The sequence below is a fragment of the Callorhinus ursinus genome, unplaced genomic scaffold (assembly GCF_003265705.2).
Source record: "Callorhinus ursinus isolate GAN/ISIS: 27379988/994484 unplaced genomic scaffold, GSC_fseal_2.0 scaffold4, whole genome shotgun sequence".
Lineage (NCBI taxonomy): Eukaryota > Metazoa > Chordata > Mammalia > Carnivora > Otariidae > Callorhinus > Callorhinus ursinus.
Genome location: NW_027397066.1, coordinates 140,590,915 through 140,607,670, shown reverse-complemented (window position 1 = coordinate 140,607,670; position 16,756 = coordinate 140,590,915). Strand labels below are relative to the sequence as shown.

The window sequence follows — 16,756 nt, the reverse complement described above, 5'->3', positions numbered from 1 at the left end:
TGCCAATTTTTAAAAATAAATTTAAAATTGTGAGTAGTTTGAATAAATGCAGAACTGCATTTAAGTAGAGGGAAATCCTTCAATATATTAGCCATGGTGTAGAGACAGAGGCTAAATAAGGTTCCAAAATTTGTGTATAATAACTTTTTAAAAAAATCACTCAGTATGACTACTGCAGTTGATTTTTTTTTTGTTAACTTTGTTGTTATGGTTAGCATTAATGAATCTGAACACTTCATAACCATTCAAGACAGAAAAAGGCATCATTCATTAGATTATCTTAAAGAAGTAATTTAATTTATATATTTGAAACAAATCTACTCCAGCAGACCAGTTTATTAATAAGTAATTCCCTGAAAAGGCTTTTAGTGTGCTAGAAGTAAAGGTTAGAATAGGAAATACGAGCTTTAAGGAATAGCCAAAAAATTCACTACAGGGAAGAAAGCCAAACGAGATTAGCAGGCAGTCAATCCAGTGAGAGGCATCAGCCACCATACTATGTCACTCAGCTGTCATTCCATGGCTGGCTTGTCCATTAAAGTCAAAACTGGCAGATTGCTCCTGACACACATAGATGATGACACATCACTCAGACTTTCATCACTCTCACAGCATAGAGAACAAAAAGGACACATGACAGTCATATCAGAGGTTGGCTGAATTCAAAAATTTATACTGTCAACTGATTTTTCAAGTGACAATTTGTGAGCTCACAGAGGCACACAGATAGCTAAAGCTAGTTTTGCCTTTTTATCAAATCAATATTCACTCTATGGAAATGGGTTTAGGAAAAGCATTTTTATAGAAGAATCTGATAGTAATTTTTAAGGACACATCTGTTTTCCCATTTTTGGAGACTGATTACACGACATAGCACACACATGCTTCTGGGATATATTCATGTATTGGCAATATCAGAATACTCCAAATGCATACAGGCAGTCCTAAAGTTCAAAAGAATATATCAGAATCGATACATCTATGATTTATGCGTTCTCTATCTATCTTTAACACCTCCACTTCACTTTTATTATTTACTATGTAGCTTAAGCACAATAAAAGCAGAATAAAGAAAACCGTTCTCTAAAAGAACATCAACATGTTTAAGAAATCAGAATACAGAATTAGCCTTGTAAAATTAATTTTAGGGTGATTTATAATCATTGCAAAGCCCTGTTCCCTTAATTATGTCAACAGTGAAAATTACAGTTTATGAGTTATGGATGACTTATGCAAAACGGGTGGATGGTAGGTCATAACTTCTTACCCTGATGGAGTCAGCCACTTGTATTTTCCAATTCAGTCAAGCAGTAAATGATTTTAATTAATTAATTAATTAATTAAATTTATTAATGTAACTTTCCAGAGACACTTTAGTTGAGATGCTTCAGAAAAAAATATATCTTCATGAGCGGATGTAGAAATACACTTTCTTTGTTAAATGGAAATAACCAATTTAAAATTTCTGGTGCCAGAATTACTTACACTGAAATAGTTACATATTTCCTATGAAAATGTTTATATAATGAATGTTTGATGATCTTAAAATAACACCTGAGAGACTGAACTCTAGTTGTACTATAGGTCAACCAGACTTTTGAGAATTCACTGGAAATCTAACAACTATAAGCCATTTAGTTTATAGAAAATGAGTTCACATTTGCAATTGACTAGTAAACAGATTAAGTGCTCAGTGAACCAATGGTGGCAGGGACTGCCGGAAATCATCCTTTTATCTGGACCTGTTTCTGGACCTGTTAGGATTGCCATTCATGAGCAATATAAAAATGTTAAAATACAAACATGAACACGTTATTATTCATGCATTTTTAAGTCCATAGTTATTTTATAATCAAGGCAATTCCAGTACATAAAATATTTCTAACATTTAAACTTCATTCTAGTGGCACTCTCAAGCCACTAGGTTATATTTCTAGGAAGAATTATTTTCTTTAGATTTGGCAGAATGTATTATGATAGAATAATATTAGAACATAATATTACCACAATAGCTGTGGTAATGGTAACTAAAGAGAAATAAAGTTGAAAGTGAAATTGATTACATTACATAGTAGTTTTTTTGTAGCTAATAATTCATATTTATGTTGTTTGGGAAAAATAATTGATAATTTTAAGATAATCTTTAGAGGAAAAAGAAGGGTAGGAGAAAAATAATGATTGTCCAAGTATCCACAGTACTATTTCCCCCCTTGACTGGTGTTTCCTGACTTCATCTCCACATCTGATGGTGCCTAACATAATCAATGTCACATGAAAATTAAGAGTAATCACAATACACTACTAGAATATGTATATTCTATACATATATTAATCTAGAGTTTATCTAAAATTCAAAACTGGACTAGTGCAAACAGCAACTAAAAGCAGCAGAGGAAAGCTATCATACCCAGCAAAGTAACATGTAAAACTGTGCCTCCATGTGTCAAATAATCATATGAGAAGAGAAAATTTCAGTAAACATTGGAATACTTAAAATTATGCACACAATTTACATCATGCAGACAAAGAAAGCTATTTATTTCAATTAATATTTTAAGTCATCTAGGGAGTAGTGAATACAGTGTGGTTATTTTAAAAATATTTATTTTATTTTTTTAGATACTTGTTTTAATAGAAGTAAATAAACTATTCTATTTAAAGTGAATTGATTTCTGATGATCTGTTGATGAGAAATAGCAACATCATAAGAGACAAAGTCCACAATTATATTCAGGACATCTTATGAATGAAAGTCATCAAACTAGAGAAAAGAGCTATTCGCAAACATGTTTATGTTTTCATTTTCTTTCCCTTTTTCCTCTTAGGACATACAAACTACAGATACCTTGAACAATGAAAATCCAAAAGAGAGAACAGAGGATGATACAGTTTTAACTATTTCTTAGACTGTTTGCATAATAAATTTAATATTTGAGAATTCTATCAATAACTCATTTGAAATTTTCCAGTATTTTCATACTATAGGCACAAAAGTTTAAGAATAGTTTTTATTAGTGAGAGAAACAAATGTTTTGCTGAGTAGAAGTAAAACATTTATTTTCTGCAGATGGAAATTAGCCTCCTTCTTTGGAATGGACTTATCTGCTTTCCATTGCTTCATGTTAGATAAAGGAAAGATCCATTATTAGGAAAGAAGGAGGTGGCATTTTCCCATCAGAGGCCTGCAGAGTCTCTCTGAGACTATCAGAAGCCATCAGTCTATGCATAATACATACTGGATGGAACTGAAGAGGCAACCTGTATCAAATTCTTGCAAGATTCAAAAATAAAAATTTTTTCTTTGCAGAAAGCTTCTTTGTCTGTAGGAAAAAGAAAGTAAAGGGTCCATGCACCAGACAAGAAACATATACGACAGATATACTCACAAGAAATGGCAAAAGATAAAATAGACCCATTCACACTCCTGCATGCATACACACATACACTCCCATGCGTGTGTGTGCATATACGTGGCACATGCAATTTTCAACACAAACCTAACAATAAATAATCATCTTCAAAACAGCACCAATAAACTAATATTACACTGTATGTTAACTAACTGGAATTTAAATAAAAACTTGGGGAAAAAAACAGTACTAATAAACTCCTTTGAGAGCTACAACAAAGACAATTTGCTCTTTCCAAAACATGGAAATATTTCAAAATCATTAATAATGAAAACTTGTCAAAATCATAGGAAAGTTTTGTTTAATTATTTGAAACTAATCACATTAACATTTACAGTTTTCTTAGGATAATATGGGGCTGGATTTCTTCTAACAATATCTACAAGCATTCCATTAGAGAGATGGTGTACAGGAGGAATGATGTAAGGAAAGAACTGTACACAATGAAAGACGGTTCAGATGAAGAGCATGTCTGCTGAAATCATGTCAATTTGAGGGAGAAAAATCGCACAGATCATTTTATCTGACTCCTACATTTGTTACAGACAGAAATAAACTGGGAGTCAGGTAAGGTGGGTTTTATTCCATTTTTACCACTGAGCAAGTCACTAAGTCCTCCAGTACCAGATCTGTGAGAGACACTGCTCTTAAATGAGGTTTATTCTCCAAATTCTCTAATATTCACTCTAATTTAATTCTTACCAATCCACGGTCGTTTAAGGAGGAGAGAATGTTCAACTCTCATTGTTAAAGTCATGTGTTATATTTTTTTCAAATAATGAATGCTAGAATTAAATTTTTAAAAAAACAAGTTTGACAAATCTTGCCATTTTTACATGCACAAAATCCTACTAATATTTCCTTTAATTTTGGCCTGTTTAAATAAAAATACTTTGTTCTGAGTAGAATACCGTTAACCTTGCTTAACCACTTAAAATAAATAAGTTATATCACATATACCTGTGCAGGTTTGCATATTTGTGTTCAAATCCACAATCATACAAAATTGTTTGGTTTTACTATTATGTAAAGTAAGTGATTAGTGTTAACAGAAAAACAAACTTCATTCAGTTCAAAAACATAACAGTAATATATTGTTGGACCAGACTATCTTCTAGAAAATGCTTACGTTGTTTCCAATGTAGCTAAAAAACTGAACAGATACACAATTTTATATCATGTCTAAATAGCTTTACTTTGATTATCCTAATTTCCTTATTTGCTTTCATATTACTTCATTATATTGTTTTTTAAATATATCCTAAAATCAGTACAGTATACAACACTTTGATTTTTTTAGTGGGCCTTGTGGACTTCCTGTTGTATAATACAATAACTTCTAAATGTTCAAGCTATAGCATTTTTCATGTCTAATGAAAGATTTTATTATGTTATTGTTAAGATTTTATTTTTTTGTTATTGTTAAGATTTTAAATCAGAATTTATTATGATGGTTCTTATTTTTTTATAAATACGGAAGTGACAGAATTTGACACCCAAGAGTCATTCTTCTGATCCCATTTCTTAGGTCTATAAAGTGCTTATTTAAAATGAAAAGGTATGTACAAAAATAACTAGAATCTATATTTGATTATTTTATTAAATATTTATATTTGGAAATGATGCTATAAATCTTTTATTTCACTGTACACATTAAAATCTAAATATATTTTCTTTTTTTAAAGATTTTATTTATTTATTTTGAGAGAAAGAGAATGAGAGAGAGAGAGAAAGCACATGGAGGGGAGGGTCAGAGGGAGAAGCAGACTCCCCGCTGAGCTGGGAGCCCGATGCGGGACTCCATCCCAGGACGCCAAGATCATGACCTGAGCCGAAGGCAGTCGCTTAACCAAATGAGCCACCCAGGAGCCCCCAAAAAATCTAAATATTTTTTCATGTGTCTTTTTTCTTGATGTATCACTGTGCTGCAAGAAAGTTAGAATTATTTTTTAATAACTTTCCTTTCCAAATAATATAGAATCACCTATTATCAAATATTAGTTCTTCTTTTTATTGAATCCTTGGTAATTGTTCCTGGCACAAGACTGTGGAAAAAATAGCTGAACATCTTATATTCCTTATCATGTTTTCATAAATTCACAACCACTTCTGAAATCTTTAGAACACAGATTACAAACAGAAGCATTTAAGACTCAGTCTTCATAAGGTATCACTTGATTAACAAACACACTACAGTAACACATTTATTCAACTGTCTATAATAAGATAATCTTATTAAATAACTATAAAGTTAAAATTATTAAATTTAACTCAACACAAAATACTTGAGTTAAGATTATTAACCTCTATTAATATTTATTAACTAATTAATAAAAGAGATAACTTTAAAAGTTTCTTCACTCTCAAAGATCAAAGTCTATTAGGAAATGTTTAAAAATCTAGAAATATTTGGGGTAACAGAAATATGATATGTGTTTTTCTTCTAAAGTTATTTTAGACGCACCTGGGTGGCTCAGTTGGTTAAGAGTCCGACTCTTGATTTCAGCTCAGGTCCTGATCTCAGGGTCTTGAGATGGAGCCCTGTGTCAGGCTCTGCACTGAGTGTGGAGCCTGCTTAAGATTCTCTCTCTCCCTTTTCCTTCTATCCATGCATACCCGCTCACACACTCTCTCTCAAAAATTAATTCATGAATTAAAGTTATTTTTGTATTTAAATTGAAAACTGAGAGAAATTGGATAAAAACTATAAAGTACCATCTTCCTACCTTAGCACACATTCTTGGTATTTTTATATAGCAAATTTCAGGTTTGTTCTCACCACATGCTTAGCTGTATGCACAGTGTGCAGATAGTTCCATACCTAGACTTCCATTAATATTTTATCATATACAACTTTTTACATCACAAAATCATTAAACCATCTTTATGGTGTAGAAAAGTCCACAAAGTGTTTGTTCTAATTTATTTACCATTTTCCCCCTGTCATACCATCAGGTTGTTTCAAATTTCTATCACTATAATAGTATATTGAAATCCTTCTTCCAGCTTTTGAAACATTTCTTTATAAATGTGTCTCAAGAATAAGATTTCTGAAGCAACTAGAATAGTCATTGTAATGACTCTTAATTCCTGTGCTAAATTTCTTTCTAAAGAGTTTGTCATAATAAACCGAATAATGTATTTTGTCAAATTCCCCAGGAGTAAATTTTAACAAACAAAAAAATCCTTTAATTTTGTTTGTGAAATACAATATCCCCATGGTTTACACGTCTACATTCTAATAAATATAATGAATTATTTGACTTTGAACACATGATTATATATTATTATCCTTAAAGCATTATTAGATCTCTAAAATAACATTTTCAATGTGAATAGAGCCTATCTATTGAAATAAGTGATCTTTCTGGGCGCCTGGGTGGCTCAGTGGTTAAGCGTCTGCCTTCGGCTCAGGTCATGATCCCAGGGTCCTGGGATCGAGTCCCACATTGGGCTTCCCGCTCAGCGGGAGGCCTGCTTCCCCCTCTCCCACTCCCCCTGCTTGTGTTCCTGCTCTCGCTATCTCTCCCTCTATCAAATAAATAAATAAAATCTTAAAAAATAAAATAAGTGATCTTTTGTAATTATAATTTTGTATGATGACCATAAGGACATCAGGTAAACTAAGTCTGAATTTGTTGTCATCTCTCTTTTTTTTTTAAGATTTTATTTGTTTATTCATGGGAGACAGAGGGAGAGAGAGAGAGAGAGAAGCAGAGAGAGAAGCAGGCTCCCAAGGAGCAGGGAGCCCGATACGGGACTCGATCCCAGGACCCTGGGATCATGACCTGAGCCAAAGGCAGATGCTTAACCATCTGAGCCACCCAGGCGCCCCTGTTGTCATCTCTTGATAGCTCTATATTATAATGTTTTTATCTTCCCTTTCCTGAGCAAACATCTTCCCCACACTAACAGAAACTCCTAGGAAATTAAATGTAAAATTAATTTAATACTCATCCAGAACCACAGTATTTTAAATATGAATCTGACAAACTGCTGATATTTTTCAATGCACCAGAAAGAAACTCCTTGAAGTTTACACTTAATGCTAATTATCTTGGACTTTACAAAGTATTAATTTAGGGACGCCTGGATGACTCAGTGAGTTAAGCCTCTGCCTTCGGCTCAGGTCGTGATCCCAGGGTCCTGGGATCGAGCCCTACATCGGGTTCCCTGCTCAGCAAGGAGCCTGCTTCTCCCTCTCCAGCTCCCCCTGCTTGTGTTCCCTCTCTTGCTGTCTCTCTCTCTCTCTCTGTCAAATAAATAAATAAAATCTTTAAAAAATATATTAATCTAATAAAGAAGTGAAAAGTATATCTGTTGTTTTTCAGGTCACAAATACGTTCAGTGTAACACTTAACATGCTATTTGCAAAGGGCATGATCAGCTCTTAGATAAACCAAGACAAACTGGGGGTTTAAACGCTTTATGACACTAAGCAGTTTACTTAACTCCTCAGCTGCTTCATCTGTCAAGTGAATATAATAATGAGAATTATTATAGACTATGTACTTGGATGTGCTGGAGAACAGCATCTTCTTTATGTGCCTTCATATCTATATTGTAAGAATTAAAGTAGCATGCTTTATATTTCAATAGTATCATTCTAAAGACACAATCTATCTTTACAATTTGGAAAGTTTTTCCTAACCAATAATATCAGATAGTGAATTTTATATATTCTGGGTAGCTTTAAATTTAATCATACTTTGCCACTATGTATGTAGCATGTATCTTTTTAAAAAAGTAAATATTAAATAAAAGGTATGACTATGATAAAGTAAAAGGATTGATAATATTATTAATATTATGATAAGATTTATTCACTTTATAATTTCAATTTTTAAAAAAAATATTTAGGTGGTTCTAAAATAAAAACCTTTATCTCTAACCACTAAGTCACCTAAAATCTGTAAAACACATGATATTTATAAAATAGTGAAGTCTAAGAATGTCTTGCTTTCATCAAAATAGGATATTAAAATGCTACTTTGAATACGTCTTAAATTAATGCCTGAGAAGAATTTTTAAAAGGCAATTAAACCTGGGGGAAGGAAGGCAAGGAGAATAAGAGAGCCAAGATCCCTTGTATTTTGAATGTCCTTCTGTGTATGACTTGGACCTCAATGGAGCTTGTGAACCATTAACTTCAATTACTTTGAAAACCCCAAACAAACCCTGGGCACTGTAAATCTCATTAATTTTAAACACATGGGGATTGGAATAAATGGACTTTGAATTAACTCAATCCAAATTACCTAATATTAAAATATAATTGGAATTCAGTTGCTTTAAATTGCCTGCCAGTCTGAAAGGCAGATTGCTATACTAAGGTTTATTGTAATTTTGTCTGGTTTTGAAGTTTCAGAATAATATCTTTATAAGTAAGGTCTGATTCCAAAATTAGGAAAATAAAGGAATTTCACTGGTGTTTTCATGTATTTCTTTAAATTAGGGGGACATTTTATCGAATTTCCGCTCTAGCCAAGGGAAATTTTACTATGAGTTGGTTAAACTAAATATTAAATTCCAAACAGAAGTGTCAATTGCTTAGCGTACCTGATAATCTATTATTTTTAGTAGAATTGTAATTTCCATATATGTAGTTTTCATACTATAATCCTTTCTATAGTGATGAGGCAAAGAATGATTTTAATATCAGCTTATCAATAAATGAAAATATAATCATAAGAGGAATAAGAAATATTTGCTAGATAATAAGAATAAAAAAATATGTTGCTAAAATCAGATCAGGTATTCCAGAAAAAAAGATAAATCATTTTGAAACAGGCTGCCACTTTTTGGAAGTCTGGTATCATTATCCCAATACACTTATAAGTCACTGTATGAAAATATTATTGTAATAATTTTGTGTTATTTGCACTAGCCTTTATAATATTTGTTTTTATTAAGTGTTTGACAGCTATATTTCATCAGGTCCCCAATTATTAATATTCTAATTATAAGTAAAAGTATTGTTAGACCTAGGATAAATGTGCATGCATTCTATGTCCCTCCAAGTTATATTTACAGAAAACTATGAAGAGTAGATAACAATGAAAGACAATCCACCTTCAAAGGCCACGATACGCACATGCAGCATGTGAATACTGATACCTGAGAAGAAATGTGCCTTGAAGCCCTTCTTGGATACAGTATTGTCAGATCTGAATTCAATTCTCATATTGTTGAACTGAGATGTGATCACATCAGGCACTTCAGCGCCACAAAATTTGCCATGCAACTTAGACTCAGAGGAAAGACCACTCCAAATCTCCACGTAATCGTATTTGCAAACCTAGAAAAGACATGGTTATGAGAGCCACCAGATTTTAAAGTATCAGATGATTGACATTTATTTTTGAAAAATTCATCATGTTTTTTCCCTCTTTATTCCTCTGGTAGTCAAACTGGAATTAATAGGTAAAGAAAAAAAAATCAGGGAAAGAGTCCAAATATGAGGCATATGGCATGAAAAACAGATTAGAGAATTTTGCTCTGAATATCTCCAAGAGATGTATATACCAATGTGTGCTTGTTTACATGTATTTACAGCATATATCTTTTCCAAAAAAACAGAGTTTAGGAGAACTGAGATGCATATTTGTTGAGATGATGGTGCTGATGGTTACAAGAACAGTATTTGCTGACTTTAAAAAAAAACTGTTTAAATTTTCACTAGGAACTGTGAAAGAACTTGTCATGTACTGTCTTATTTAATGCTGACAATAGTGACATGAAATTGATACATTTAGTCTATGAAACAACCATTAACAATGGAAACATTCTTTTCCATGGTAAAGATGAGAAAACTGAGGTTCAGAAATTTCTAAATAACTAGTCCAAAATTATACTTATCATATGGGGCAGTTCAGTGAAAATAGCATGGAGTTTGGCTTGGTCTGGTGCTGCCTTCCAGAAATACTATGTTCTAAACAGAAGAGCACCCTTAGGAAATTTCAAAGGAGACAGACACTGGAGGATACAGTAAAAAGGATACTTTGCCTTTCATATTTATCAAGCAAATAGATATTTCTTAATTTCTTGGAGCTGCCAGGCGCTATAAAATTACTCTGGAGCTATGCTGCAGGATTGCAAACAAATAAAAACTCTATGTGGTGGAATGGAGAGGGGAATTCACACTACAATGAAGTAGACTCATTCTGGTTTATATGTAATGCACTAACAACACCAAAATGGAAGAATCTAAGTGAATGCCATGTATTCTTCAGCAATTTTACACCTCTAACAAATGTTTCCATAATACATTTTTCTAAAGTTCCAAAAGAGTACATTCTAAAGAATACATCTTGCATGAATGACCTTATTACATAAATGTGTAATTAGCAAGGTTTAACAATGCATATGATTGAACCCTGGGGCATGATCTGTACTTTGCAATATGTCAACTCAAATTACTGGTTCTTGTGATATTAATTAGGTGATAAATAAGCAAAATGTTGTTAGGAAAAATTTTTAAAAGGTCTTCTATCCACTTTGTTACAGCTGCAACATCTGTTTAGAGAGAGCTCTGACATAGGGTAGGAGAATGTTACTGAGGTTAACGTTGTTTGACGTCATCTTTCTTTTTGGATATCAATATAATAACCAAAACAATGAAGTTTTAACTGAACCCAGTAATCTATAAATCAAGTTTTTGCTCATGCCTTTATTTTAAGTAACTAAGACATCAAACCACAAAAATACACAGAATTTTGTAAAAGCCTTTCATATAGTAATATCATTCTAAGTTTAAGAAACTTGGGATATGTTAGAGAGTTTGTCAAGGATCCTCCCAGGAAAAAAGACCACCACCATGGGAAAATGCTTTCAGAATACAATGACCCACTTATTTAAAACCATCTACCCTCCTTCCTCCTGAATATAAACTTCCAGCCTTCCTAGTAACATCTATCAACTAATGAATCAAAATCTCATATCAGTCACAGCTGATTGTTTTAGGGAAAATGGAGAGAGTAGAAGTCATTCAACACCAAGTTCATGTCAGATCACAGAACTGGTAGGAAGATTACCATATTCAAAAAAGGTTGCTCCTATGAAAACTTTTCTAAAAATGCTATAAAAATATTTTCTTCATTTCAATATTTCTCTAAATTTCAGGTAATTATTAAAGGAAAATGATGTTTCATGTGGACAAAGTATGTTAGAAATATAAATTGCAGTTTTTGCCATCATAAAACTTAACACATGATGTAAGGAGGATCTCAAAAGGTCCACTGAGCTCTAATATTGTATAATTCTCTGAAATACATAAGTTCATCACATTTTAGACTTTAATTTTCTTTAAGGAAACACAAAAGTCAGCAATTTCTTTTTACCTCAAAGCCATTAGTAGCACTAAAAAAAAATGCACGTAAGTGCCTTGACTATGATAGAATTAAGAGAAAAAAAAGTCATTAAAAAGAGGTAAAGAAAAGTAGGAGGGGGGAAAAGAAGCAAAGATACATATACAAACACAACATGATGGTATAAAATTCACAAATATTACCAACAATTATTGTTCAGGAGCATAGATATATTTCTGTTTTTTCACTTTTTTACAAGTGTTCAACAGATATATATCAGAGACAAAATAATTTTTGAGTTAATTTTATCATACTCCGAAGTTTTAAATCATGTTCATTTTAAAATAAGCACAAAAGTCATTGGAAGAAAGGATATGGAAATTAGAATAAGAAAAGAAAAGAAAGTAGGAAAGTTCAAACAAAACTGAAATTAAGCCAATGTCGACCAATCATACAAAGGACACAGTTCTGAAAGTTCTCATTTCTAGGCTTGACATTCCATTTGAATTGTGTGTGTGCACTAGCACATAGGAATTTTCAAATAAATGATTTCACTTGTTTAAATGTGGTCACCTGACAGAAAACTGGACCTTCATTACAATAAGTTATATTTTATAAAGGAAAGATAGTGTCAATTAAATGCATCTTTGTTGAGATTAAAAATATACCAGGTTTCTCCTAAGTGGCTATTTTTGTTATGACTCAACCAGTGGATTTTGAATTTTGACAGACTAATTGATTTTTTTTTTAGAAAAGTCTATGTGACATGAAGCTGACCCTAATTTTTTCATAGTTCTTTCATAAATCAAGAAATTGCTGTATATTAATACACTAAGTAAAACTCCTTCTGGATAATTTTCAATCTCCCAGAAATAGTCTAAAATATCATCCAATGCCAACAGGAATTACAAGCAGTTGTAGAAATGAACAGTACAGCAAAGAAAGACTGTAACATCTATATGATTGTGCTACTGAAATCAATCCTTCTTTCCTTCCTTCCTCCCTCCCTTCCTTCCTTCCATCCTTCCTTCCTCCCTTCCTTCCATTTACCAGTCTTCCCAAAACACAATAGAAAAGATTGTATTTATTATTCACTTACTTCATTGCCCTCCAACTCAAAAAACTCAAACTTCATAGAAATTCTGTATTGGGTTGGTGCAACCACCTGCCACACACAGTTTTTATTAGGAGGATACTCCTTGGGCCAGCCTGGAGTGGTTATGGTGCCATTAAGCTTGGTAAGAAGTCCGCCACAAGCCGCTAGAAGGAAAGAAAGTGACAAGGTTTTCCCCTGATAGAGTCATCCCCTTCTTAGCACCTTTCCATTGATAACCAAATATCTCAGCATTGAATTTCAACCATCTTCCAAATTTTTCAAAATCTAGAAAGCTGCAGTCACTGTTCCTTAGTTTTTAGTACAACTATTTTAATTATCTAATCCCATTCATAAGGTGTTAATTCGTAGCTTTGGACCTAAGCAAATTATGGTTGTAACATTTCAGATCACTTTAAAGTTGGAGAAGCAATATAAAGAAAACCGGGTGTCAGTTGTCTTATCTTTTAAATGGGTATAATAATATCTACACCATATGGTTGTTATGAGAATTAATGGAAAGGTAAGCATAAAGCACAATATAGTCCAATGTAGTGAGACCAAAATTAACTGCTTATTTCTTCAAATTCTTGCTCCCCAAGATAAGCAACTCTTGGAGTTACCTGAGCTAGTAAGCAAAATAAACTAGAGTAAATAGGTCATTTTATTTTTTGAAAACTCCATTTAACAACTGTTTTCTTTCCCTTTTGAATGATCTATTTAAAAGGGGTACTATTTAAAATGTTACTTCTCTTCCTTATTGTTAATGAAATTAGCAAAATAAGGGTATCCAAAGCAAGTTAAGGAAAGAGAACCTATATTGTACAAGGTTTGTAATTAATTCCTAGGGAGTCAAGAGTTACCTAAAGTAACTGGTCTCTTAATTTTAATTGCTTTTGTGTATATATATATGTGCATGTATGTGTGTGTGTGTGTATGTATATATGTATGTACATTACTGTATTTATAAATGTATTGTAAAAATGACCTGTACTTTTACATTTGCCGCTTTTTGATGAATTATTATAAAGTAAAATAATTATTTTCAGGCACTGCACAGAACGAATCATCATGCTACTTTGTTATTGTCAAATAACAAATATACAATGTTCTCTGTTATAAAGATACTACATTGCCTTCATAACTGTGGCTATTTTATTCTAGTACAGAGAGCAGATTAGTAGCTTAATAGATATAATGGAGACTTTTGCCAAAGAGAAAAGTTTAAACTTTTAAGAAGAAACATAGAGTCTCTGACTTTTTTATTTAGGTCAGTTAAGGGTATGGCATTTATTCATTAAGCAAATAAGTCTGCCACCTTTTCCACCATTATGTCCTGTATTACAGATAAAGTAGAGAACAAGGTGCTCATTTTCGGGGAGCTTACATTTACATTTTTGTGGGAACCACCAAAAGTAAACTTAATAAATACGTAACTATAAGTAATGTTAAACTGCTACAAGTTCTATGAAGATGATTTTGGCAGACATGTTGAGAGAGTTATGAACAAAGGAGGAATAGAACAGAGGAAGGAAGATCAGTCCATTTATATTGTAACTTAAGTATGGGGCCCGTAATAGAGTGGAGCAGGGGAACTGAGGGGGAAAAAAAGAAGCAGCTTTAAATTCTAAAGGAAGAGTTCATAAGACATGGTAACAAAACGTGCAAGAAATACCATCTTAGAACGTGCAGAGGAAATGGAGAAAACATAGCAAAATCTCTTTGTTTATGAATCATTTATTAATAAAACACATTTAACTCCTGCTTTATGTTTGTGCTAGAAGGTAGAGGTACAAAAGCAATTCAGATTCAGGATTCTGTACTTTAGTAAGGGAGGCGTACCCATAACCTAGGCTAAGAAAAGGTAAAAATAAATGATGGATGGATGGGTAAAAATCTAGATCTAGACAGAGATAAAAATACAAATATATAGAGAGATGATATAGATTATAGAGAGAGCAAAAGGGGGGAGAAATGCATACAAATATAGATATAATAAACAAGGTGGCCTGGTAACCGGAGGAGGAAATGACTGATTCTATAACAAGCACCCAGGCAAGGTTTCATGTTAACTATGACTACAAACTGAGTCTTATCAGTTGAGGAAAGAGGTTACTGTAGAGGAAAGGAAAGGACAGAGGCAGGCAGAGGGAAGGAGAATGACAGGTATTAAAGAAAGAAGAATGGGGCATTGGGGGTGGGGGTGGGGGTGGGGTGCAGGTTCATGCAGGGAGCTCCATGTGCAGATGCGACCCTACCTTCACAGCTCCTCTTGTCAGGTCCCAGCTCATAGCCGGGCTCACACACACACTGATAACTGCCCAGTGTGTTCAGACATCGCTGCTCACAGCCTCCACGGTCAGGTTTGGCACACTCATCTTCCTCTACAAAGATGGCACGAGGGGTAGAGAACAACCAGATAGAGTATTGTGTTTTACATACTAAGGTGTAAAATTTTCTGAAAATATGACACTTAATAACTCTGGATGAAACGAAGACAACTGATTTCTTCAACAAAGGAGCAGGAACGATTGATTTGCAAGCCCTTGATAGATGGAATACAAGAATTCACGTCACTTCAATCTAAGAATTGTATAAGAACCAGAAGGACCAAAAACTTAATAGCAATGCCAACTGAAGATCATCTTATCTCTGACAGGTATGTGAGGTTTCTTTTTTTTCTAATTTTAAGGTCAAGGGAATCCTTACGACATAGAGAATGTCCAGAATAAAATAGAAAAACTTATTGAATAAACAGCTTCACTTGTTGATTTCATAGTATAGTTTGCTAGATATCCTGAAAAATGCTTTTAAAGAAATGCCATTATTAAGAAACAGCTTATGGTGAATATAAATGGAAAGAAAATTCTGAAACCCACTGGACCTCTTTAAATTTAAAGTATCCGGCATTTTTTATATAGACATCTTGATCCAGGAAATATAAAAATTCCATATTTTGTAAATACACACACTATTTTATTATATGTGGAAACATAAAAAGTATATATGAAAAATATATGCTATTAAAACAACATATATGACAATGTATTCCCTAATCTCAATCCCCAGGAATAACCTAGTGTGAGTTAAGAAAATAGCAAACAATATTCTCTGGAGAAATTCTGCACTGGCCAATCTCCAAACATTTTTGATAACCAAATATATAAGCATCACAGAGGGGACGCTTGATGGTATGTTTCTTCTACTATAAAATACTACAGAACTAATGCATGTAGATGTATATTTTAATAAATACTTTGAATGCATCTAGTAAAAATACCAGGGTTCTCTGCCTTTCAAATCATATGGTGAATACCTAAGTAATTCTCAGGGAAACCCATTATACTGTTCTTTAAATAACGAAAGTGTTGGGCTATTAATCACAGTAAATTTTGACATACACAACTAAATCCATCATTTATTCTATAAAAATCAGTGTAGAGAAAATTTTGTTTTCTCTCCCCATAAAGAGGTTTTTTTATTATGTTATGTTAATCACCATACATTACATCATTAGTTTTTGATGTAGTGTTCCATGATTCATTGTTTGTGCATAACACCCAGTGCTCCACGCAGAACATGCCCTCTTTAATACACATCACCAGGCTAACCCATCCCCCCACCGGCCTCCCCTCTAGAACCCTCAGTTTGTTTCTCAGAGTCCATAGTCTTATTTTACAATGACACACTTAATGTTAAGTGCCTATGAATTTTCTAAATGCAAATTTGATGTTATTTGTACTAAAATGGCTTTCTTTTGGGGTGCCTGTGTGGTGCAGTTGGTTAAAGGTCCTGAGATCGAGCCTTGCATTGGCTTCCATGCTCAGCATGGAGTCTGCTTGAGACTCTCACTCTTTTCCCTCCACTCTCTCTCTCTCTCTCAAATAAATAAAAAAAAACCTTTAAAAATAAATAAGTAAAATAGTTCTTTTTACCTTAGTAATGCA

General features: G+C 33.0%; 1 protein-coding gene across 5 annotated transcripts in view; it reads right to left on the bottom strand.

Moving 5' to 3' along the window:
• TLL1 (tolloid like 1) overlaps positions 1–16,756 on the bottom strand; it is a 216,871-nt gene that overhangs the window by 29,014 nt on the left and 171,101 nt on the right. For 4 of the 5 annotated variants that reach the window (XM_073892462.1, XM_073892461.1, XM_025874003.2 and 1 more), the window contains 3 exons: positions 15,068–15,193; positions 12,816–12,976; positions 9,528–9,708 (listed from right to left, as the gene is read on the bottom strand). In XM_073892462.1, the coding sequence (XP_073748563.1) occupies positions 9,528–9,708; positions 12,816–12,976; positions 15,068–15,193 (468 nt within the window). Of the gene's footprint in view, positions 1–9,527; positions 9,709–12,815; positions 12,977–15,067; positions 15,194–16,756 lie in introns of those variants that run through there. The other variant, XM_073892465.1, reaches the window with a different exon arrangement.